The sequence below is a fragment of the Centruroides vittatus genome, unplaced genomic scaffold, assembly GCF_030686945.1.
Source record: "Centruroides vittatus isolate TY-2023 unplaced genomic scaffold, ASM3068694v2 contig_986, whole genome shotgun sequence".
Taxonomy (NCBI): domain Eukaryota; kingdom Metazoa; phylum Arthropoda; class Arachnida; order Scorpiones; family Buthidae; genus Centruroides; species Centruroides vittatus.
Genome location: NW_027122655.1, coordinates 1,139,932 through 1,165,099, shown reverse-complemented (window position 1 = coordinate 1,165,099; position 25,168 = coordinate 1,139,932). Strand labels below are relative to the sequence as shown.

The 25,168-nt window shown below is 33.3% G+C and overlaps 1 protein-coding gene across 1 annotated transcript in view; it reads right to left on the bottom strand.

Annotated features, from left to right (window-relative positions):
- LOC136985994 (F-box only protein 25) overlaps nucleotides 1–25,168 on the bottom strand; it is an 81,015-nt gene that overhangs the window by 3,290 nt on the left and 52,557 nt on the right. Inside the window, exons 3-8 of the mRNA XM_067283428.1 lie at nucleotides 18,252–18,304; nucleotides 18,088–18,180; nucleotides 3,254–3,347; nucleotides 2,986–3,161; nucleotides 2,647–2,912; nucleotides 2,004–2,076 (exon numbers count right to left, since the gene is read on the bottom strand). Of these exons, the coding sequence (XP_067139529.1) occupies nucleotides 2,004–2,076; nucleotides 2,647–2,912; nucleotides 2,986–3,161; nucleotides 3,254–3,347; nucleotides 18,088–18,180; nucleotides 18,252–18,304 (755 nt within the window). The remainder of the gene's footprint in view (nucleotides 1–2,003; nucleotides 2,077–2,646; nucleotides 2,913–2,985; nucleotides 3,162–3,253; nucleotides 3,348–18,087; nucleotides 18,181–18,251; nucleotides 18,305–25,168) is intronic.

Sequence of the window (25,168 nt, the reverse complement as noted above, 5' to 3'; positions counted from 1 at the left end):
TTAGAGCCATTTCTGATCAAAGGTGCAATTCTGCAATGGGTGCAATTAAATTGCACCCATTGCAGTTGCAAAATAAGTAAATTTTTCATAACAAATATTCCAACAATCAGTTGTTAAGATCAGTTTCCAGCATTAATAATTTCCCTTTTTCATTGGAGAAGTAATTTGTTAGCCTTGCAAGATTTTCAAATAGAAAACTTATTAGAAATTATACATGAAGATCTGAGACAGAAATTTAGAAAGAGAAACAATATATATGAAACTGTATCTTGTTTTTATGTTATGGAACGAGTAAGAAACAATATTGTTATGAAAGTGTCAATTATCTGCATTAGGCTTTATTATACAATTTTGGAACATGGCACAATTTGGCCATTCCAGACCAAATCATTTGTAAGTGTTTTTGTTTAACTCTAGGTTACACAAACACTTATTGAAAGAAGCTGGATTTAACATTTGAATTGTTTTCTTTGTGTTGAATGAGTGCTCTTTTTAGACTGTCGTTTAAAAACACCATAAAGTGATCATATTAGACACTAAATTCTTTCTCATTCACTTTACTCTCTTATGTGTTTTACAATCTTTAAATAAGTTGTGCCATTGTTTTTCATGCTGATGACCCTCATCCGTTGGCTGATGTATGTTCCTTACAGCTATGTCAATGTTATTTTTCATTATACAATATTAAAAAGGCTTGAAAACTGTACACATTTAAATTTTCCAATTAAAAGCTTTACACACTTGGATGTAACTTTTTATTCTTAAAAATTTTTTGTGCAAGTTTCTATTTCTTTTTAATACAATCGCATGATACAAATTTTACTTTATTAATTATATTAGGCATTGTACTAATAGTATTGCATACAACATGCAAAGGTGTCAGGCAACATCTAACTGAAAATAAAATTTTAAAATTGTTTTGTCAATAAAGAAATATTCTGTATGTATTTCATTTGTTTAGAAAAACAAGCAAAAGAAGCAAAATGGACCCACTCTACCCCCAGGCCTCATACCAAGCTTTCCACACTGTCTCTGAGACACAAAAGTAGAAATAAAATTGAAGACAAAGAAAGTGAATTATGTAACAGAATCTAATAACAGAAATGACAACTTACTGGACAGTGATTACCTATTTATGTGTAATGACAAATGAACGGAACCGCCAATGACTAATGCCAAAGTCCATCTAACAATAGTACTATTTATGGCAGATTCTAGTTTAATCATGTGTTTATTGAGAGGCATGGTGGAGGTTACTTCAAGGATGGTGATAGTTTACAATCAACTACAGGCCAAGCATCTTTATACTTATCCTGTGAACCCAGCTAAGAGAAATCATTTTTCCAATTTTAGCTAGACAAAAAAGAGGCACAAGGTAGGATCCTTAATCGTTTGTGAGGGTACTTCCTAATCTTTTGAGTGGCACTGCAAATGAGGTATTTAGTTTTGTAATTTGCACTAAGATCAGTGTCAATATTTATATTATATGGTGTCACTGATAGTATTCTGTCTGAAAATTGACCTAATTACTGAAAAAAATAAAAATAAAAATGTTCATTCATGAAGTTTTATTGGTAAGATGTATGAGTTTATATTTCAGCTTTTACATTCTCTCTTAAGTACAATGTTTATTAGATAGGGATATTATAGAAACCAGACACAGGAGCAATGTCATGGCTATTATTATGTGTTCCAGTAAGAAAAGAAACAAATGGCACAATAAAATTATGTATAGATTTTAAACAGCTTAAGGTTACAAAAAAACTTACTGTAAAACAAAAATATCTGTTACCGTTTAGAACTAGACTGTTCAGATTGCTAATTGCTATTAGCAATCTGAACAGTCTAGTTCCAATACAGTCCTACACAGGCATGGACATTTGAAAATAATTCTACTTTCAAAACACTAATGTTCTTTAACTGTAGGTGAAGTATAAAAGCACATCATTAACTTACATAATTAATACTGAATCATTTGATTTAAACTTAAATACTATACTTACTTTCCAAAATAAACTCCGGCAGTGTCTACAGAGAAATAAATAATCTGCATATTCTTCTTTCAATCCAAATTTACTATAAATACAATTTATTTATAATCAGTAATAGCATTAAATAAATATTTGGATGGTTCATTTTGTTGTTTTAATAATTACGCTTATAACTACAATTAACTATGAAACAAACTCATGTTTTTATATCAGAGAAAAAAAAGAATTGAAAGTAAATATTTTAGAACAAAATTTTAACTCATTATTCATGAGAGATCAACCTATTTATAGTATTTTAAATATCAAATATAGAATTTATTATTATAAACGTTTATTAAACAACAATTTTTAATAATTTAAAATTATTTTAATGTTTATTTAATGGCAATTAAACAGTATACAAAAATATTCTGTCAAATTCTTTAAATTAGAATATGTAGTGTTTATTTCAGTATTGAATTTAATACATATTTTATATCAAAGAATCTGTACTTTAAGGAATTATAGTTTGAAGTTAATTCATTAACTATTAAAAATTTATCTTAATATTTTGTTATTCAGTTTCAATATGATTTAATAATACTCTGTGTTCTTAAATCATGTGCATATTCCACTTAAACCAGAAAACATTGTTTTGGATGTTGGAATCACTTACCGACGTAGATGATGGAAGAGTTGTTGCCAATCAATTTTGTTACTATGTTTCAATTTACCCTTGCCATTTTCTAAAACATTATGAATCTGTTGACATGTAAAATGGAAATGGCATAGCTGCTTCCATATATGTTGCTCGTCTAAGAGTGCTTTCATTACATCATATGCCTGTCCAGAATTCAACAAGTCTCTATAATCACTCAAGCGAAGAAGAATTTCCCTGATGAGTTCAGTTGGAAGATCAGTTAACTTTCGACCATCTTCAGGCTAATTCAAAAATATAACATTTATAAAACTTGCATAAACTTTTATTCTTCAAATGGGTATTTATGTGTTTTACCTCTTTAATTTTAATGTGACTAGCCATGAGACAGATCCGTTCAATAGTACGTAAATGTTGTTCCCAGAGCAATGTACTCCCTAATGGACGACCCCAACAATAATACTTTCGCATAGTTTTCTTTAGGTCATGAAGAAGTGTATGGAGAATATGAATATTTTGTTGATTACTTGCCACTGAAAATTGTAAATTTCAAATTAATTTTGGCAATTTATTTTATTTTTATGTTTTATTCGTGTTTTTTTAAATTTTAACAATCTTATATTACCTTGCCATGCTACTTCTTCCAGCATTGTGAAAAGTACTTTAGTAGCACAACCACTAAGAGTGGTCAGGTTCTGTGTTATAAGTAGATGTACCAGCTAAAAATAATTTAGAAATAATACTTTAATATTTTTAGAAACTAAATTACAAATTCAGTCTTATTCAATACTAGTAATTTTTTTATAAATCCATCTTAATAGGACTTCACGCCCTCATACTAATTTTATAAGCCCCATATAACACAGTAGTTACTTCTGAAAAAGTGAATGCAGTATTATGCAAATACATGGTATACAAAACAAAAGATTATTACAAAATGTAGGGTTAGGTTCAAAAGTGAGCAAAAGTATACAGTGGGTGATCGGTTAACGAATATAATCCGTTCCAAGACTTTGTTCACTATCTGAATTGTTTGCTAACTGATTATCGATTTTACCATAGGTTTTTATAGGAATTTGATTAATTCGTTCTGGAAACTCCAAAAAATAAAAAATATATACTTTCTTACTATGTTTATTTATATGTAATAATAAAAATACATATACACACAGTCTTGCATTTTTATTAGTCATGTTTTTTCTGTTTGTGGGGGTTAAAGAATCTGTCTAATGTCAATTGCTTTTCTCTCTTCTTCAGGAGTTTTCAGAAGTAATTAATAGCAATGTAATTGTAGAGATCCCTAAGCCTATTAACCTCAACCTGGTTTGAATGCCATTCTAAAACTTGTTCTGACATCCTCCCACTTCAAAAGATGTTTAATAGCAGATATCGGCATTAATCCTCTTTTTCAGAAGAAAACGTATCTTGCTGAGTTTCTTGGTGTTCTTCATTCAAGAGTTCTTGGCATTCTTCTGTCGCCAGATCAGTTTCAGGTTCCATTATGAGCTCTTCAATGTTCTTTATTTCTCAGATGTGATTTTTGTTACTCGTTTAGCTGCTTGAGTCTTCTTTATTACACTGTATCCTTCTTAAATAAGATTGAACTGCAGCCTACTGTAGACCTGTTCGAACCATACTGTCCAGCAACATCAGATATCTTCTGCCCACTCTCTACCTTTGATATTATACTCTCACCCCAAAAATAAAAACCGACACAAAACTTAATGAGTGCCCACCCAACAGTCTCTCAAATACTATAAAAGAATTGTTTCTTTCAGAAAAATAAAAGGCTGGAATTACAAGGGAGAGTTTCAAAGTTCGGAGGAATACTATCCGATCAGTATATACAGGTTGAGCATCGATGTCAACATCTCCTGTGCTCTGAAAAGTTCCAAACTGTTGCCTGATAACAAGGGAAGACCAATCAGTATCCATTATTTTACATCACTACTTCTTGTGTTTGGTCTGTGAGGTGTTCATTATTGTAAGATTCGCCGACTTTAAAGGGGGATACAATTAATCCCGCATTGCTGACACCAGTGTAAGATGTGGACCAGTGTAGACTGGGCTTAAATATCCCACGTCAGGATGAGCTTAAGGGAACCCGTGTATGTGGGCGGTGGCGAAGGAGGCAAATGATGACAAGTGTTTACATGCGGAAAACCGTTTATTTGGTTGAATGCATGCTTACATCGGTTAGGTTGATCCAAATCTCGGCGATCTTCAGAACGTAAGAGTTTGGCAGGTCACTATATCCAGTCCCGGGTGGACGAGAAGGGCTGTTAGACGATGGCGATGTTGACGGGCGGTGGCACACTTTAAGTTCCGAGGGATGACACAGCACACACTGGTTTAATCCTCAAGTGGCACGTCGGTCATTCCGAAAAACTCTCCCTTTTGACCTTGAAGTCCCAGTTTTTATACGTTTTTCCGTGTCCTGTCCACCTTGCGAATTGGTCCCTCGTCCCTTTCCTCGCTTCTCGATTGGCCTCCCCTTTGTTTCCAAGTGCAAAACGAGACCATGTCGGGTCGCGGGAAAGGTCCGATTCGAGGTGTCTATTTGACACTCTTTTTCGACTAACTCCAAGATTGTTGATAGAACCACAACACCTGCACTCATAATTTAATCCGTTGTTTGCAATTGATGTCATTTTGGAATTCTAACGATCACGCGATATTTTTCTATCTCTCCAATTTTTCCCTTTTTCTGAAATTGTTTTCCTATGTTTAATTTTTTCTTTGAATATTTGTGTCAACCTTATACCTCTTTATGAGTGCGTGTGTCAGAGTTCTACCTTTGGATTAAACATTAACAGGTCGTTTAACACGCGTTGCCGTCATCCCGAGACTCGTTGTTTACATTTTTCGTTACGTTGTTTTGATTAAGAGTTTTTTTTCTCTCTCTCTCTCACATAATTCATCGTTATTTTTTTCGCAACAGAATTCTGCATTTTTGCGATTTTGGATCTCGTCTGGGTCCTCACATTATCCGAACATGTGTTTGTTGTCCAAGCATAAATTTTTCGCAAAAGTGTTTGTTAACCGATCACCCACTGTATTATTCTTTCTTGTAATTAGGAAAAATATTGTGAGAATCGTAATTATAGCAGTTAATTAGCGTGAGAAATTACATTTATTTGTTACATGTAGTTTACAAAAAAGGAAGATGCAGCTGTCACTTTTTATGAAAAAGGGAAATCAACTTCCTTTCCCAAGAGTTTATTTCTTATCTTAATCTAAACATCTGGTGATCTATCAGTCTGCACGTCCTCGCACATCCTGTTAGCAACCGTAAATCCTTTAACGCTATTGGTCAGAAAGTACAATAAAAGGGGTGATTTTCCCGCCATTCAAGGCAGTCAATAGGAATCTGACCTTGCCATCATAGAGACGACAATCATCCAAAGAATAGATTGCCATATGAGACGCAGTTGACTTTAGTCCAAAGATGCCACATAGGAGACAGCAGTCAACAGAAATATGTCTTTGCCATAGGGAGTTATCCAAAGATTTCTCTTGTACTCCAACTCCACACCTTTCTCATCCAAAATATTAATTTGCACGTCCTAAGTTCCTGCCTGAACTTCACTGCCTTGATCAACATTGAATTGTGAAATGGTTTGTCAAATGGTTTCCTGTGATTTTGGGGGTTAGTATGAATGAGCAGGCTTTGAGGGCTCATTTTTTGTTATGTTCTTCCATGACAGCAGCCGCTGCAGTATTTCTCCATCTTCATCACTAACTAAGAAGACCAAGTCAAGAACTTCAACAAGGTAGTAAGTTTTATTTACTGTAAACTCTCTCTCTCTCGTGAATATAGGGATTTAGAATCTCTTTTATATCTGTATTTTATATTTTGCCTCATATTATATCTTTATTTTATTTTGTTTTTATTAAATTTTATTTCGTTTAATTTAAAATAGTCTCGTTACTGAACTCAACTTTATGCCCCCAAAATCAAATATTAAAAACCCATTCTAGCAACCCTGTGGGCTGATTTATCCGAGCTGAGGCTAAATGAGTAAGAAAAACCATTTCTTACCCACCAGATTCACACAATATGTTTATTAAAGCAATCAATAATTAACTAACAATCACATTCAAAAATATTGTATGTCAATATTAATTTTTTCTGCACCATTAAACGAGGGAATTTTTGTTTTGGTAAAATATCGTCATCTTCTGAGCTTTTCTGTTAACATTAACCTGCTGTTACTCAAGTGTGAGTGCTGTACTCACCTTTTGTTTTAAAACATTTGTAACTTGGGCTTCTTCGAAGTTTTGTGGCCAAATTCTCGTCAAAGGGTATACTTGGGTAGGACAAGATATCAGAATCAGAAATAATAGTCATCGCTAACACTTCTAGTACTGCCTTTGTTTCAGTTGTCATGGACAAGTTAGTGCAGCACTCACCCGTGAGTAATCCTGTGACTTTTTTCCATATTCAAAGTAGTACGATTCTAATTGCGAAGTGATATTGTATATATGTACTATCATAAATCGTAATGAAATGCTTCTGAAATGGTTTGACAAGGAGTTAGAGAAAGAAAATGTAGGCTCCTTCCTCTCAGAGTGAGGATTTCCATATTAAAATCCTAAAAGTGTTAAGAAAGAAACCAGATCCTCCACAGCAACATCAGTATCAAATGAAAATGATGTATATTGTTCTAAAAAGAAGAATAAGAAAACAGCACCCGAGAGTGTAACATGTAGCCTACTGTGCTGATCTGCAGATATCACATAATAACAATCTTCAAACAAATGCAATTTTAAAATTTCAGACTAAACAGTTTCAGAACTTGAATAAAAACTGTCGGTACGACAATATTCACACCAAAGACCGTATAAACGTTGCGAAAAGTTCACTGAGTTCAGCGTTATATCCACGTTTGCTTGTCGCAAGTACTTTCGACGAACCTTACTGTCGTCGTCTTCAGGCGAGTTCGTAAATTTGCCGAAAAACTTTAAAAAGAAACAAAACCGATGCAGAATGGAATGCATAAAGCTTTACCAAAGCCATTACGAATGTAAATTAAAAATTCAAAAAACATTCGAAAGCCGATCGAGCATCTAGCTCCACAACTAGCGAGGCCGCGCATGCGCAGACCCGTGCTTACGCTAATCGTATATTAGAAATGCTAAAGCACGTTTAAACGCTTGAATAACGTGACCCAGATATTGGGCAGCTCAAGAGTGGGAGTGTTGCATGCTTCTAACGTGGTGGTAAGGAGGGATTTCCAGATGAAAACTGTTTTTCTATCATTGCAGCACTTGAGCATATGCGCTTGCAACCATAGCGGATTGAAACACTGTTCGAGAGCCTTTTTTGCTAGCTCTGTGGTGTGCCTACCCCTCACCACATCGTCCTGGTGCTCGGTGAGGCGGCTGACAAGCATTCTGATGGTGGCCCCGATATATCGTGTGCTTATTCCCGTTGCTAGATTTTCCAGTGGAACAGCATAGACCCCCGATTTCTCGAGCGTGGAGAGCTTGTCTCTGTCCTTACACAGAAGCTTGCGCAAGTTTGGAAGTGGAGCTAATGGCAGTACCAGGTTGCGCTTCCTAAATATTCTGCAGATATGTATAGAGAGGGGTCCGAGGTATGGCAATGATGCTTGCATCACTGAAACCTCCCTCTTGCTGCTTAGCATGGTGCTAGGAAACAACGATTTCTTTACCCTACTGAGCACATGTGTAAATTTTGCATGCGAGAAGCCAGCCGTAGTTTAGTTTTCATCTGGGAATCTCTCCTTACCACCACGTTAGAAGCATGCAACAGTCCCACTCTTGAGCTGCCCAATATCTGGGTCACGTTATTCAAGCGTTTAAACGCGCTTTAGCGTTTCTAATATACAATTAGCGTAAGCGCAGGTCTGTGCATGCATGGCCTCGCTAGTCATGGAGCTAGATGCTCGATCGGCTTTCGAATGTTTTTTGAATTTTTAATTTACATTCGTAATGGCTTTGGTAAAGCTTTATGCGTTCCATTCTGCATCGGTTTTGTTTCTTTTTAAAGTTTTTTGGCAAATTTACGAACTCGCCTGAAGACGACGACAGTAAGGTTCGTTGAAAGTACTTGCGACAAGCAAACGTGGACATAACGCTGAACTCAGTGAACTTTTTGCAACGTTTATATTGAATAAAAACTATAAGTAAAAACCACAAAAAACCAAATACCAGCAGAAAAAAGTGAATGATGCCATTCAGCACATTTTTGCCCAAGTTGAGTGGGCATCATCAGGCTAAATGACCCCACAGCTGTTGAAATAATGGAGGATTGCCATACATGTGTGAAGAATGGAGGTGACATAAGAAAGAGAAAAGGAGGGAGAGAGTTTACAATTTGTAGAATGACTTCCACGCCAGGGGAAGCAATCTATGTTGTCCAAGTTGATGGCAGTATTTTTGCCGGCAGCCTTATTTGATTTTTTGCAGTTTACATATACATAAACCAACATCTACAAATCCAATGTACTGTACTCTACATATATAATAAGCCAACAACTACCGGATTATATCAGGGTATTATATTGTGATTATTTTAAATTAATTACTAAATAATTTGTCACTAGAGGGAGGCAGTAGGTGCCATCTCTTATTAGATTATTTAATTAAAATTATAATTATTAAATTTAGAAAACTCTGAAAGAAAAGAATCAGCACAGAGTTGGACTCAAACCCACAACTGCCACTTACTGTGCAGATGTGTTGCAAGTTATGTTACCCGAATCACCAGTTCAATCTCCTCTTCCAGATATACTTAAAAATGAGATAACTATTGATATATATATTACCAGATATACAGGTAACCCTGTATAACATGGCACTTCTATAGCACGGATTCATTCTAACATGGTTCGAGAATTGGGAACATCCCCATATAACATGATGCTTTTATAGCACGGATTCACTCTAACATGGTTTGAGAATTGGGTAAAACCTTTGTACAATATTAATGTAATAAAAACTATTAAAAGCAAACTTTATCTAATTTAAAATTAGGGAAATCTCCATACAACAGTTCAATAAATGTGATAAAGCTTTTAAGTGCAAAAGATACCTCATTTGACATTTTTCATTCAAGTGCGTACATACTATCAGATTTTCCTGCATAATTTTCGTGCACTATTAGTATTTAAGTACAGAGTGTAAATTTTCTTTTCCTGCCTTCTGTGATACACATGGTCCTTCTTGAAACTTGTTTTGTGTTGCCAGATCTTGACGCTTCTGCTTTCGGTGTTGTTTAATTTATATTAATATGTATCACTTCTTAAGAAAATTTTAATAAAGATATTTATCTTAATTATGAAAATATAATAGCATGTTTTTTAATTTTTGGAACCTAACCCCCCCTTTTTGTACTAGTTCTTTGTTTCTTATAACATGGATTTGCATAACACGGCAACTTTTTTGGAACATAACACCTGTTATACGGGAGTTACCTGTACTTAAAAATGAGATAACTATTGATATATATACTACCAGATAGAGTATATTTAAACATGACAATGGTTATCTCATGTTTAAATATATCTATAAGAGGAGATTAGACTGGTGGTTCAGGTAGCATAACTGGCAACACATCTGCACGGTAAGTGGCAGTTGTGGGTTTGAGTCCCACTTCGTACCCATTCTTTTCTTTCAGAATTTTCTAAATTTAATAATTATAATTTAATTAAATAATCTAATAAGAGATGGCACCTAATGCCTCCCTCTAGTGACAAATTATTTAATAATTAATTTAAAATAATCACAATATAATACCCTGATATAATCTGGTAGTTGTTGACTTATTTTTGTGGTTTTTATCAAGTAGGGTTGCCACCAGGCTGGTTTTCATCCAGACAAGCTGGTCCATATTAATTATTAATTTATCCGATTTTTGTAGAAATTGTGATAAAACAAATTAAATTAATAAAAATATTTAGAAGCATTTTATTTTAACAGTTAAAGACTAACTTTACACCCCCACCCAAAGTTATCTCCATCTTATCCCTAGGCTAATTGACAGAAAATGTACTTTTAAAATTCTAACTTGCAAATATCTCTGGCAAATATTTAAAACTGGCATGCACATTGTTCAGTTCTTGGCTGTAAAATGACATTGCACATGCTTTGTACAGTTTCAAATTCATACCAATCAGGGACTTGTGTTAGAACAAACCTATTGTAAAACAAATGTGACAGTTTCAGTTTACAAGTTTATAATTTCTATTTTAATTATTTAATATGACAACTTGAGAAATTGAAAACCCTAAAAAAGAGGAAGTAAACTTGTAAATTTAATAAAGATTGACTGACACAAAATGAATTTCAAAAATGGTTATGACCTGTTCAAAACAAAGTTGCCAATTTTTATAAATTTCTGACCCTGTCTGGGTCAGCAATTTTGAAAAGGTGGCAACATTATTATCAAGTCTACCCAGTTGTGAGTGGTTGTGTTTTATAATTAAATTTAACAATAATTTTAGATATTGTATTTCTGTTTTTATTGATCTGATTAGATATCAATTTCCTGTTTGTACATCAAAATTACTTTTAATGCATTCTAACTGAAGTGAAGTAAAATAAAACATTAAAACCTGTATTATTCATTAAAAAAAATTCCTGATCTTAGTAAAATTTCTCAAGACAAATAATTAAGAATACAAAAATATGTAGGGTGAGGGCAGCACTCACCCTCAAGTAATGGCATTACAAATCCAACTACTAGGAGTGCTGGGTTTGAAGTATTGGCAATTTCTTGATTTTTTCAATTTTCTTCATGAAATCTGATATTTTCATTTCCTTGTGTTTGTCTAAGACGGTTGTCCAACCTTTTTTCTTTATGGGCCAAATTAGAAATTTACTTATATTCAGAGGGCCACAACAGTACTTTAAAAGCATATATTTTATATATGCTTTTAAAAGTTCAAAATATGAGTATCAATTTTTAATAACAAATATATATAATTACAAAAAATACTTCATTATCGACAGTAAAAAAAATTATATTCACACAAGATAAAAATAAATTCAATGTAATTTTTGACATTGCTTTCCTTTTATAATATTGTCAATATCTCTGTTTATGGTACTGGTCTTAATTCTAAGAATGTTAGATTGAGTGATTCCCATTTAACTATTTCTTTTAGCAGTTTTGATGTTTTTCATGCACAAAAAAGAATTGTTCACAACAATATGTACTACCCCACATGCATAACAGTTCTAGATAAAACAATTTTCTAGCACTAATTACATCATTATGAAATAAAAGTGTATCCAGTAAAATGAAAATAATTTTTATGACATACCTTATCAAAATAAATGAAAATGTACCTAAAATGTCTAGTGTGCAGTAGGCTGCAGTGTGATCCATGGGTTGGTCTAAGAGATCTTTAAAAGTTTAATCTTTTCATATAGTAACTTTTACTTTAATCTATAAAAACATGTAGTGCTCCGCCACTATTGTAATTGTAAAGAACTTAATAGTTGTAATTTATACATATATTCATTCCGTTTTTCTTTATAATATTGTATCGGGTTTTCTGTTAATTGTGACGCGTTCGTTTTACTTTAAGCTCCGTATCACCTTTTGGGGTCACAACAGTGGTAAATGCGGATTGGTGGAAAGAAGGTCACATGCCCAGTAAAGGCTCCCGGATGAGAGGGAGATATAAAAACGTATGTCACACGTGCAGAAGGATCTTTTTTGGGGTTTTGTTCATACGTGGACTCTGGAGACGGGATTGATCCTAAACTAAAGGAGAGGATGGTGGGTAATGTCCGAATCTGGAAGAAAGATAAGTGAAGTTTGTGCGTGAAGACAATCAAACCCCATCAACCTGAATTTTGCGAAAGCTAGTAATAAATTAAATTAAAATTATATGTAAGTACTAGGAGTACTCATCAGGACAATTAGTTCTTTAATTTGGCACCGTATATCGTGTTCATGGAGTGAGTCCGGCCACGTGCCTGTGAACAAGGGGTATCGAATCTGTGACGTAATCGTATCAATTGGATGTAACAACCAAATATGCCACCATGTAAATAATTGTATATATATCTATATATGTATTTTAGAATAAGTGAAGTTCTTTCTTTCATGTTAGTCTAAGCATTACCTTAGTGCAGTGTTTCCCAAACTTTTGACATCTGTGTACCCTTTGTATAATTTTCTTAATGCTGAGTACCCCTCGTCAAAAAAATTGCATATACTTTAAATAAAAAACCAAAGATAACGAGGATATTCCATTTCTATATGCTGCTGCAATTGAAAAATCAAAAAAGCCAAAATAGAAGACTATGTGGAAAATATCGTTCCTAGATATAGCGATATGGACTTTAGGTCTCATTTTCGTCTTTCTAGAAGAACTGTCAAAGTAAGTCTCTGCTAAGAATTGTTAGTTGTAGTAACTAGCTACAGAAAAATTGGTTTATTGGGCATTTTTAGCTTTTTATTAATACTAAAGCATATAACAAACCTTTCCTGTTAGAAAAATCGCACAAAAGCTAAAAATACACACGCGCACATTGTAACAATTCAATGTGTAAATACTGGAGGTTTTTGTGTGACACTGTTGTCTTGGCCATAGGGTGGAGGAATACACAGAATCACAGCACCCTGCGAAACCGCTAAGAAGTAACGAAGTTTTTTTTATTATTTTTCTATGTTTGTAATAAAAAAAAAGTAAACTGCTTGTTGCACCAGGAACAGCCGAAGCACAGTGCGGCGTGTACCCCCACTAAACTCTTCCCGTACCCCTGGGGGTACACGTACCACACTTTGGGAAACACTGCCTTAGTGTATAAGTTCAAGGCATTGTATAGTTTTTAAGTATATTAGTTAAGTCCATTAGCTGTTTGTTAAGTAATTCTTTGTTATATTATTAAAGTACTTCCTGCTAACAACACGTGTCTTTTATTTTAATTGTAAAGTCCTCAGTCGAGTACCCCGCAACCAGACTGGCTATATTTCGGTATAGCCTTAGTCAGTACAAACAAAACATGTATGTTGAACATTCAGCACTGCTTTCCCATAAGCCTAGAAGTTTGACAATGGTGTTTAGAAAGTCAGTGGAATCATGCTCGACATTCCAAACACCATTGTCAAACTTCTAGGCTTACAGGAAATAGGCACTGAATGTCCGACGAACACATTTTTGCATTTAAAACTTTGGCCTCAACCTTGCTAATATTTAAAATATATTTTTCTTTCCATAAAAAGAAAAGTAATGATGAAAATAAAACCCTTTTCTCCAAAACATGACAAAGGAAAACTAGATAATGCAAGTCCCAGGATCAATTATATGGTTGGGACCGAATTAAATGTCGATTTTGATTCATCCCACTATCTAAGTTGAGATCTCATTATATTTACAAGGAGCCGACCCAGACATTCGCATCTCCAATTCGAATGAAACTTGATGATCATGTAACGCCAAACACAAATAGTCCCAAATAATAGAACTCACTTTTCAAGCATTTCCGAAAAACAGGCCTCTAAAAATTGAGTGTTTAGCTTGTAAGTCTAGAAGTTCTACCTATGCTAAAAATGGCAGTAGCCGAGTGGATAAGGTTCTAGATGGTAGAGCTACACAATATGGGTTTGGTCCTTCATGACTTTAGTCTTTTCTTAATAAGTAACATAGTTATTTCATTATTTTACCATATCGTTAGCATTATTATATCTCAATAAATTCTAAACTGGTTATTATTCAAGAATAATAATTCAACTTATTTATCAGCAATAGATTTATTGAAAGAATAAATATTTTCAATCATCATCAGTGACCATAAATTAACCAAGTATGTGCTGTACATATTTGACAATCTATAAGACATGCCAAAATTTATTACACAAGGTATCACATATATATAAAACCCAAACATGGCAACACATATACCCTACATAATACAGACCAATCATGCCTTCCTATTCTCTACAAATTACTAACTTCATGCATCACAAACAAAATATGCTATCCTGTAGAACGACACAAGATTCTCATAGAGCAACAAAAAAGCTGTCATATAAACCATACGGGATGCAAAAACAGTTAAGTCATAGATTCAGTCTACAAGTGCACAAACAATCCAGAAGCTTACATGTAGTGTACAGTACACAGATTACAGGATGCCATTTGACAATATCCAACATTCATGTTTATTGCATATGCAAGGAATGACTGATGAATGCTGGTAAATATGTAAAGAATATCTAACTCAACCTAAAAACTAGAAAAATTGTCACTCACTTCTCAAGCAAACATTTTCATCTACTTTTAACGTATATCTTCAAGCTAAACTTCAATATGTAAAATACTAGCTGACCTGGCCACGCGTTGTTGTGGCTCAAAATGTATCTATTATAAATGTATAATACTTCCCCCGTGGGGGGAATTTCAAAAAATCCCTTCTTAGTGTACATTCTCTTGACAAACCCTATTAAAACACAATCAAAAACGCATCTAAAATAATATAATAAAAGCAGAGTTCTTCACAGCAAGCCTTAATCCTGTCCCTTTCCCCGCTGGGGAATATCGAAAAATCTCTTTAGTGTATATTCTGTTGACGTAACCTATTAAAACACAATTAAAAACACAAAAAACTGCATGTAAAATAGTATAAATAGAAGCAGAGTTCTTCATGGTAAGCCTTAATCCTGTCCATCTCCCCCCAGTAGGGGGAATTTCAACATGTATATTATATAAAAACACGTGCGTATTCGAATGCAATGTTGTGTCAAAATTTTAAAGGAATCGGTAGGAACAAAGAAACGTTATATCTTATTTATATAGATAGAAAATGATCTGCTTTAGTCTATTCTCAGAGAAAAGCAAACTTAGGTCGTCAGAGTTAGCGCCATCTGTTGGACATAAAAGCCTTAATCCATATATAAAGATATTTTTGGAAGTTGGGGAAATGGTGGTCTTCACATATGCCACAAACCTTTGCAGGAATGTATTAAACAACTTCCCAAAGTTTCATGGCAATTGGATAAATGGTGTATTAATGCATGAAGGACAAACAGACAGCAGCAGACAAACATACATTCATTTTTATATATATAGATTACCACACAATTTTCAAACGATACACTTTGTATGTCAGTGCCCACTGATTGGTGCAGATGATTCAAATGATGTATGAAAGAAGACGATGATTTTCTGTTGAAAATATACTAGGCAATTTTGAATAAGACCACCAACTTCAATGATGGAAAGTATTCCTTCACCCTCTTAAACACTGGCATTTACACCAATTCATAGGGAGACATCTCCAGCAATCATTAGTAGACACCCAAATATTTGAATCATCTCCACCAATCAGTGGATGACAACAAATATGAACAGGGTCATTCAAAAATCATGTGATTATATTTCAATCTTTATCCTGAAGATGTTCATTGAAAGTGGATGAAAATGTTTTCTTGACAAGTAAGTGACAATATTGCTGGATTTAGGTTATAGAGTTAGATGTTCTATTGCATATGCTACACCTATACAAAATATATCCAACACAAATTTCATTTTTTGAAAGTATAATACAATGCTGCAGAACAACACTATCTCAGGTTTCACAACACACCAAAACAAACCAAAAACACAGACAAGGCATTTTGCAGGGAGAGTCATCTTTGGTTTTGTCTGGCTTTGGTCCAGTAAATTAAACAACACTAAATAAAGATACATCAAACACAACTAAACAACACAATACATAATATCTTATGTACATGTACCTCATCTTATGTACAAGAATGACATAAAACTTTTAGCTGTGCTTGTGTGGATGCCTAATCACCTATTAAGTTCACAGCCATGTCTGCCATTATTCATACTGGCAGACTTGGCTGACCCTTACCCATATAAGATAGCAGCATTCAGGGCATTAACCAGACGAGCATTCACACAACTCCAGATGGAAGGACACAGTTGGCACAGTTGGACACAGGCATGGGTACAAAAAAGACCTAATTCATAATTTAGCTTACATCTTCTATAAACAAAGCATGAGGCAATGCACCTCTACGAGCCAGGGGGCACCAGCAGGAACACAGATTGGGGCTCTAATGAAATACGAATGGTCATAGAATACAACAGGAGCTTGCATACCTTATATACGGAAATAGCACGCGAAAAAGGCATACAAGAGATTGCCAACAATATACTCGTTACTAAGGAATGCAAAGGACAAATTGGATAATTTTATGGCTCCTGGGGTGTACAGCATCCTGATCAGGGACCATAGGTTCCAGAGGGATTTGGTCTATATAGGTCAACCAAACACTCTGTACAAAAAAGAATCTCAGAACACAAGTACAATATAGACAAAGGGAGGAAACACCACTGCCCTGTCTGCCTATGCCACAGACCGAGGTGCAGGCTGACCTACATAACACCAGGCTTATAAAAAGATTGTTCCAAATCAATCACATCAGGGCCCTGGAGACCCTTGAGATACTCAAAGCTAGATGACGGAAGTGTATTAATTTCAAGGACAGTAACTAGATATCATACGCCTGGTGATACACTTGTGAGGAGCATGGCCACCATAACCATTAATCATCGCATATTATTCCCCTGTTGAGGTGATCTCCCCTTAATATATACATTTGGGTGGATTTCTGTCTATAGGCCTATATGTATATTTAATTTATCATTTCAGTTTAAGTCTTAGTTCTTAATTCCAATCTGGTTAAAATAATTTGTATTTAAAAACGTTCAAATCATTGCATTCCTTAATTGGAACTCAAGTGATCCAAAACCTGAGGTAGATCTTGATTAAGATTGAAAATGTTTGTTCATTTGTGTATTATTTCTTACTGGAAGTAAAGGTTCAACAGTGATGTTACATGCATACCAGTAATCTATTTTTTTTGTAAAAATTATATAGTCAAACTTATATCTCTCTTTAGCAAGTCACTTAAATATAAAATATGCATTTGAAACAATTGGCAACAACCAACTTAAAAACATAATATCTTACCAAAACTAAACCAGAAAGTTTATAGATACTGATTTTATACAAGATTTATCTGTCTATATTTTTAAAAATTAAGTCTAGAATATATTAAATAATAGGTTTTATTTTTAAGTAAATTAAGATAAATTGAATTACAGAAAGAAAAAAAATTACGCTATTAAAATAAAATAATATGAAAAAAAGTACTAATGTATCAGTTATATTCTCATTTTTAATTATAAATATAGAGCAGATTAAATAATTAAAATTGAAAAGCTACATAGAATTGATTCAGAGTACAATCACAACTTTTTTATTTTTTATTTTTTTGCTGAAAATGTTAAAATTAGGTTTTAATACCATACATTACAATATGTTTTTAGCCATTTTATGTTTAGCCTTCCTCAGACATTAGTAATTTTTTTACCAGAACTATTGAAAGAATATGAGTGTATTCTGAACTTCCCATTCCATTGCATATATATAATTTTTTGGTATAGAATCAATTATAAATACCTTGCATATGTAGTTGAATCTTCTAATATCTCTAACAGCATTAGTAAAATCCAATCTCCGAAATGCTTCGCTAATAGTATTATATCCAGCAACCTATTTTTAATTTAATTAAATTATGTTTTGTAATGAATAAAACTGCAAATAAAATGGATCATTAATCTTACCTCTTTAGTAATTTTCAATGTAATGCGACAATAAGGTTGCCACTTTTCCAAATCTAAAAAAAAATAATAAAAAAAAAAGATTTAAATAAAAACTTTCTCAAAATTATATTCCACTTTCTTCAAGAAGTAACAGATAAATTTGTAAAGAATACAAGCAATGATCATACACAACATTATTTAAAATAAAAATATCTAATATATTTATTTTATAAATTAGTGATATCGATTCTGCTCTTTTATCAGTTTCACCTTTAACTTGAGTTATTTTTTACAGTGAAAAATTTTTAACACCAAAACACCCATCTAAACAAAATAAAACTTTGATTGGAACAAAGTTTTATTTTGTTTCAACACTGGAATTAATTAAATCAAGGACAAAATCATATACCTTTTAAGTTTCAAATACAAATGCATTATATTTAAATCAAATACGAGGGCTGTTCGGAAAGTTCGCAGCCTCAAATAGAACAACAAACAAAATAATGTTAAAACTTTTTTTATTTTTCAATATAGTTTCCTTTTATTAGCAATGCACTTATTCCAGCGATGTTCTAGCTTTTTTATGCCATCACAATAGGTCGATTTGTCAAGGTGTGCAAAATACTCATTCACTTCAGAGATGACTTCATCATTTGAGTGGAATCTCTTTCCAGCCAAAAATTTTTTTAGGTTTGGAAAAAGGTGGAAGTTACTGGGGGCCAAATCAGGTGAGTACAGTGGATGTGGAACTAATTGGAAGTGAAGTTCGTTTATCTTTTGTTCGGAGATTCTGGCGGAATGTGCAGGTGCATTATCGTGGTGGAACAAAACCCTTTTTCTTCTTCAAGTGTTGCCTCTTTTCTTTGATTTCTTTCTTCAGTTTTTCCAAAAGTTCACAGTAATAGACAGCATTGATGGTCTTTCCTCTTTCTAGGTAGTCAATAAACATGATGCCTTTAGCATCCCAAAAAACCGAAGCTATCACTTTCCACGCTGATGGAACTGTCTTGCCTTCTTTGGTGGTGGCGAACTGTGGTGTTTCCACTGCTTCGACTGTTGTTTTGTTTCAGGAGTGTAGTAATGGATCCACATTTCATCAGTAGTCACAAACCAATGCAAGAAATTCTGTGGATTTTTCTGGTAGAAGTCCAAACACTCCTTTGACATCAAAGTGCGAACCCAATTTTGCTCAGTGGTCAGCAGATGCGGCAACAACCTTGCTGAGACCTTCGTCATACCCAAATTTTAGGTTAAGATGTGGTGCACTCGGTCGACAGAGATGCCTGTTGTCTCAGCTATCTCACACGTTTTCAAACGGCGATCTGCTAACACAAAATCGTGAACTTTGTCGATATTTTCTTCAGTGACAGCAGTTGACGGCCGTCCGCTGCGAGGGTCATCTTCCACACTCTCTCTGCCAGATTTAAAAAGGGCTGTCCATTTTTTCACAGTGGTGTACAAAGGAGCAGACTCTTCCAAAACTTCATCCATGTCAGCTTTGATTTGAGATGGGGTCAACCCTTTTTTCGTCAGGTATTTTATGACCGCACGAGTCTCCGTCTTCTTCATTTTTGACAAAGCACTTCCACACTAACTATCTGCTAAGCGGTCATGGAAAAACTTTACGACAAATCAAGTGGAAATTGGTATTGTATCTTTAGCAAAGATGTCTGAATAATTCCCGCCAAAAATTAAATTGATCACAGCGCCGCATATAGGCAAGGCCGCAAACTTTCTGAACAGCCCTTGTATGTTGAATATAATGTCAATAATGTTGCAGTGGTGCAAATTGGCTTTATATGGACTACAGAGTAGTTAGTTAATGACCTTGTTCTCAAATACTCAGATCACAAAAACTTACACCTTTATAACTCCAGCAACAAATTTAACAAATCCTTTAAATTCTGTAATCAGTTACAGAATATAAAGGAATGGAATAATAAAAGAATGTATATATAAATTTAAAAGAACAAGAATTTGAATTTAGGGACATCATTGGTGTGCAGTGACATTTGATGACAGGAAAGCTGTTCCCATAAAAATTTTAAACAAATACTGGAAATGACAAAAATAAACAGTTTATTTTATTATAAAATAGATAATTGACACGAAACAAAAGATATAAGAACTTGTTTTTATTATTTTCTTATAAACTAACTCTACTCTGCAATTTTTTTCTGCAAAGTCATTAATTACTAAAAAAAAAAAAAAAAAAAAAAAAAAAAAAAAAAAAAAATCGCTGGTTGTTGATTCCATCAAAGTATTTAAAAGCAATGCTAGTGACGACAATCTTTCCTCTGAGTGTTTCTTGCCAATGTATCAATTTGCTTCATGGTTGGAAAACTGTACTCAATGGATGAACTCATAGATGGTACCATAAAAATTAATGATATTAAATTGTATAATTCTTTTAGTATATCTTTGTTCAGATAGACAAAAAATATTATAATTAATGACCAAGAGTGACTTGCCAATATAGTCTGGACATGAATATAAATATTACAATTCACTATGTAATTTAGATAACTTTACAGAGAATTTTTTGATTTTACTTAAAAATTTACTCACTTCAGAAAATTGTTTTTCATAATATTTAAAATTTGGTATTCTTGAAACCGTGTTTTCTTATATGTTGAGCATCAAACACAAGACCGTGTTATTTATTAAACACTTGGCACTTTTCCACTTCTATTAGTTGATGTCAACTAATAGAAGTGGAAAAGTTCCAAGTGTTTAATAAATAACACGGTCTTGTGTTTGATGCTCAATATTTAAAATTATTAATATCTAAACGTGATAAAAATTCTAAAGATTTTCTGTCTGAAAATCTGTCAATTATAATTATAATTAAAAGAAAATTATAATTAAATATAGCTTTGTAAAAAAATGCACATAAAAATAATATAAAATCGTCATTATTTTTTAAATCTTAAAACAATCCACTTAGTCAAATAGCTCCTTACCAGTGAGTAATGGATGGAATCATTGGAAGCATTATTGTGGTGGGCAAAACCCCCCCAGGTATAATATTATATTTTTGTTATTATTTTGTAAGTTAGTGTTTAATACACTTATTATACTAATCCTATCATTTCCCACTGTTTAATCCACTCAACTGCAAATGATTATTTTATGGCGAGTTTTGGGCTAGTGAGGGGTCACCTATCCAAGTCAAGGAGTTTCAGGACGATTTTTGCCATTCAGGGGTCAGGACTGCGAGAGGTGAAGCACGTGGGAATCAAGGTGAGAAGTACGAGTGATGACTGAAACGAAACCAGATAGGCTTAGACAAAGGAAGTTTGGAGGAGTTGGGAAAAAGGATCAGTACCATCAGGATATAAAGGAGGATTCGCAATTGGATGATTCGCCCCACTGAAAAGTGGCCACGTGGTCAGGTAGTGTTCTCTCGATTAATTGTGATAGACGTCGTTGATTGCCCAACTCGCTAAAGTGATAAATATGATCTCCTTCTAATATAATCTTGGGATCCCCTTCTAATATAATCTTTCTATACTCTTTTTTCTAATCTAAATCACATTAGTTTTAATTTAATTTAAGTTAGTTTTAATTCGGATTACGTGACAATTCAAATGGATTGCGAGCTGGCCATTTACGGGACTCACATGTGTAGCTTGATCAATGTGTATCGTGAACAAGGTGAAACAACCGGGTAAAATTCTGTATAATAGACGAGACAACGTGTAATGTCACCGATTGTTCCGGAATTGTGTACTTTTGGTTGACTAAATTATCATTAGAATAAATTATCATTAGAATAGTTATTTGTAACAATTGTTTAAATCGTGGTGTATTACTTGTTTTGTTTCTCATCAACTCATCACACCACATTATATGATATTTTGGTATGTAGCATCCACCAGCTAAACTGCTAGAGGTTGGTGCTCTGTAAAGTGCATGCATGAATGCCTATAATTTGACTGTGATTCAGTTATTTTCACTGCGGAAGCTGTCCTGCAGTGGCGTAGCATAGTGGGGCAGCGGGGGTGGCAGGGATGGCAGGTGGCACTTTAAGGGGGGCGGCAAAATTTCACAATAAATAATAATAATACCTAAATAAGGGGGTGGCAAAACTTTCCTCCGCCCCAGGCGGCTGACACCCATGCTACGCCACTGCTGTCCTGTATTCAACAATATGGCATTTCCATTGGGAATATGCATATACAAATTTATATTCAAATATACAATAGAAATCTTATCATTGTTTTTCACATGTATAGAAATTTGTAATAAAATACATAAAATTTATATTTTATTATAACTGCATTAAGTAATTCAAAGTATGTTAAAATAATAGCACAATATGTACTTATATTTTAGAAATACAAGGGAAGCGACACTTCCACAGCTTCCATGGACAGCATGTGAATGATGGGCATTATCTTAAGATAATAAAATATATGAATAAATAACAACTAATATATGCAAAATTAATAAAAATAAATGAATAAATGTCCATTAATAAAATGATGAAATAATTAAATTTTGTAAATGGACTGCCATGCATTAGAAAGATTGTCTGCATCCCTATGGTTGATGCACTTGGATTTTTTATGAGTCTTATAAATTTCCAAATTCTCTAGATATCCCATAATATGCATATTAGATGCAGCTCTAATGATCCTTGCTTGCTCCCAGTTTACTTGTATGTTCTGATGTTGTGAGTAAGCTGCCAGTGTCACGTTGTTGAGATTTTTTCAATTGTGTATCTATGTTCTTTGAGTCATTGTTGTAAATTATATAATGGCATCCAATGGCACCCACATAGACTAGTTTTTATTTGAACCATTGGTCATTTATCAGCTTGAGTGAATCCATGATGTCAAATTGCATTTATATAGTTTTTATCATTCATTAGAATTTTGAAGATTGTTAGGTTGTATCGATATACTAATGTGATATTAGCATCAACTGCTTTCAAATACTCAGTACAAGTTTGAAATTACCAATAATGTTATTAAGATTAAAATTAATGATTAATTAGATTATTAAAATTCTTTCAAGCAAGATCACAGAATTACTTATCTCTCTATTACTGTAATGCAATTAGAATTTCCAACTGCAGAGCAACATATTAGTCCTCAGTTCTCAAATTGACTCGTTGCCATTGTACAAGCTCATAAGCATAGGCTGTTTTTTTAAGATCTGATGGTCCATAAAACAAAGATGAGTGTAAATAACAAAATGAATTTATTACCAAAAGTTACATACTTTTTGACATAATCACCATGAAGATTGATATCTTTGGACAAACTTTTCCATTCTCTCTTCATAGAATGTTGCTGCCAATGACTTGAGGTGGGCTCTAATGTTGTTTAAGAGATCTCAAACCTTTGCCCTGCTAGCCACATTTTCAGTTCGGGAAAGAAGTGGAAGTCTTCACACATTAAAAAGTTGGGTGGAAGTCTGAATGTGTGAAGACTTCCATCTCTTTCTTGAACTGAAAATGTGGCTAGCAGGGCAGAGGTTTGAGACTAATAACAATCTTCAAAACAATGTTGTTAAGGCCATCTCAAGTCACTGGTGGCAACATTGTATGAAGAGGAGATTTCAAAGCTCGTCCACAGATAGACAAATGCCTCAATCTTCACGGTGATTATGTTGAAAAGTAACCATGTTTGTACCTAACTTTTGGTAATAAATTCATTTTGTTATTTACACTTGTCTTTGTTTTATGGACCATCAGAGGTTGAAAAAAAAAACCTGCCCTCGTATCTGAGAACTCCGCATATTCAAATACCTAGCACAAGTTCTCAGAAGCAACAAGAATCTTTTAGAATCAAATAATTTTCAATTTTTTTGCATTTCAATACTTTCATATTTAGGTAAAATTACATTGAATTAATTTAGATGCTTGTAATTCAAGTAATACAGAAGTACTGAGATGCAAGAATTGATAACTATTCAATTATAATTTTGATTAAACCTAGTAATAACTTTTACTATAAAAATGAACTTAACTGTGTGATGTTTATCTGGTATAGTTTAGATTAAAAAAAATCTAAAACCTGACAAAATTGAAAAAATTGTTACCATGCCATTACAGTTCACACAGGTTTTATTGTATTTAAAACTATACTCTGAATACCATCTTTTTGAAAGGTCTTTTCTAATAACAATTTTATTTATTTTTCCTTTTACTCTTTCTTCCTTGTGGGTACTACAATCAAAAATTTAAATAGATGGAATACAATTAAAATTTAAATATTAACATGCTTAGTCACATCACATGCACTCCAACAACATTTATAAACATCTCAAAATCAAATGATTTTGATAATAAGACAAATGGTTGGTGTATTGAATCTGGCTACTTTACCACAACTATTAATTAAATTCTAAATAATTTCATAGTAGAGGTAGGTGTCAACTCTTATTAAATTTAATAATTATAATTAAATTAATATTTACTAAATAATTTAGAATATTCAGAAAGAAATGAATTGGCCTGGAATGGGACTGGAATGTAGGTTCAAATTCACTCTGGGACAATTTTGTATTTCTAATTAGTTGAAGAATTGTAAAACCAAATTATCAGATGCTCTATAATTTTACTATTTCATCCAAAAATAAAATTATAGTTTAAAAAGATCCAATATAATTGATTTATATTTAGAAAAACTTGTGAAAGCCCAAATTAGAAATACCAACAAACTGCTAAATTATTAATTGGGCTATAACAATTTAAAGGTAACCTAACTGCCTACTTGTAGCCAAATTGCTTTATATCTTGTCATTAAATTAGTCTTGTTATGACATGATTAATAATTTGGTAGCTCATTTTGCATTTCTAATTGAATTGGGTTGAAATATACATCATTTGGGTTTTAGTTTGTATGGCAGAAGAATTATAAGCAGATAAATTCTGGACTATATATTTTGATATGTGAGCACAAACAACTATTTTTCAATAATTATTA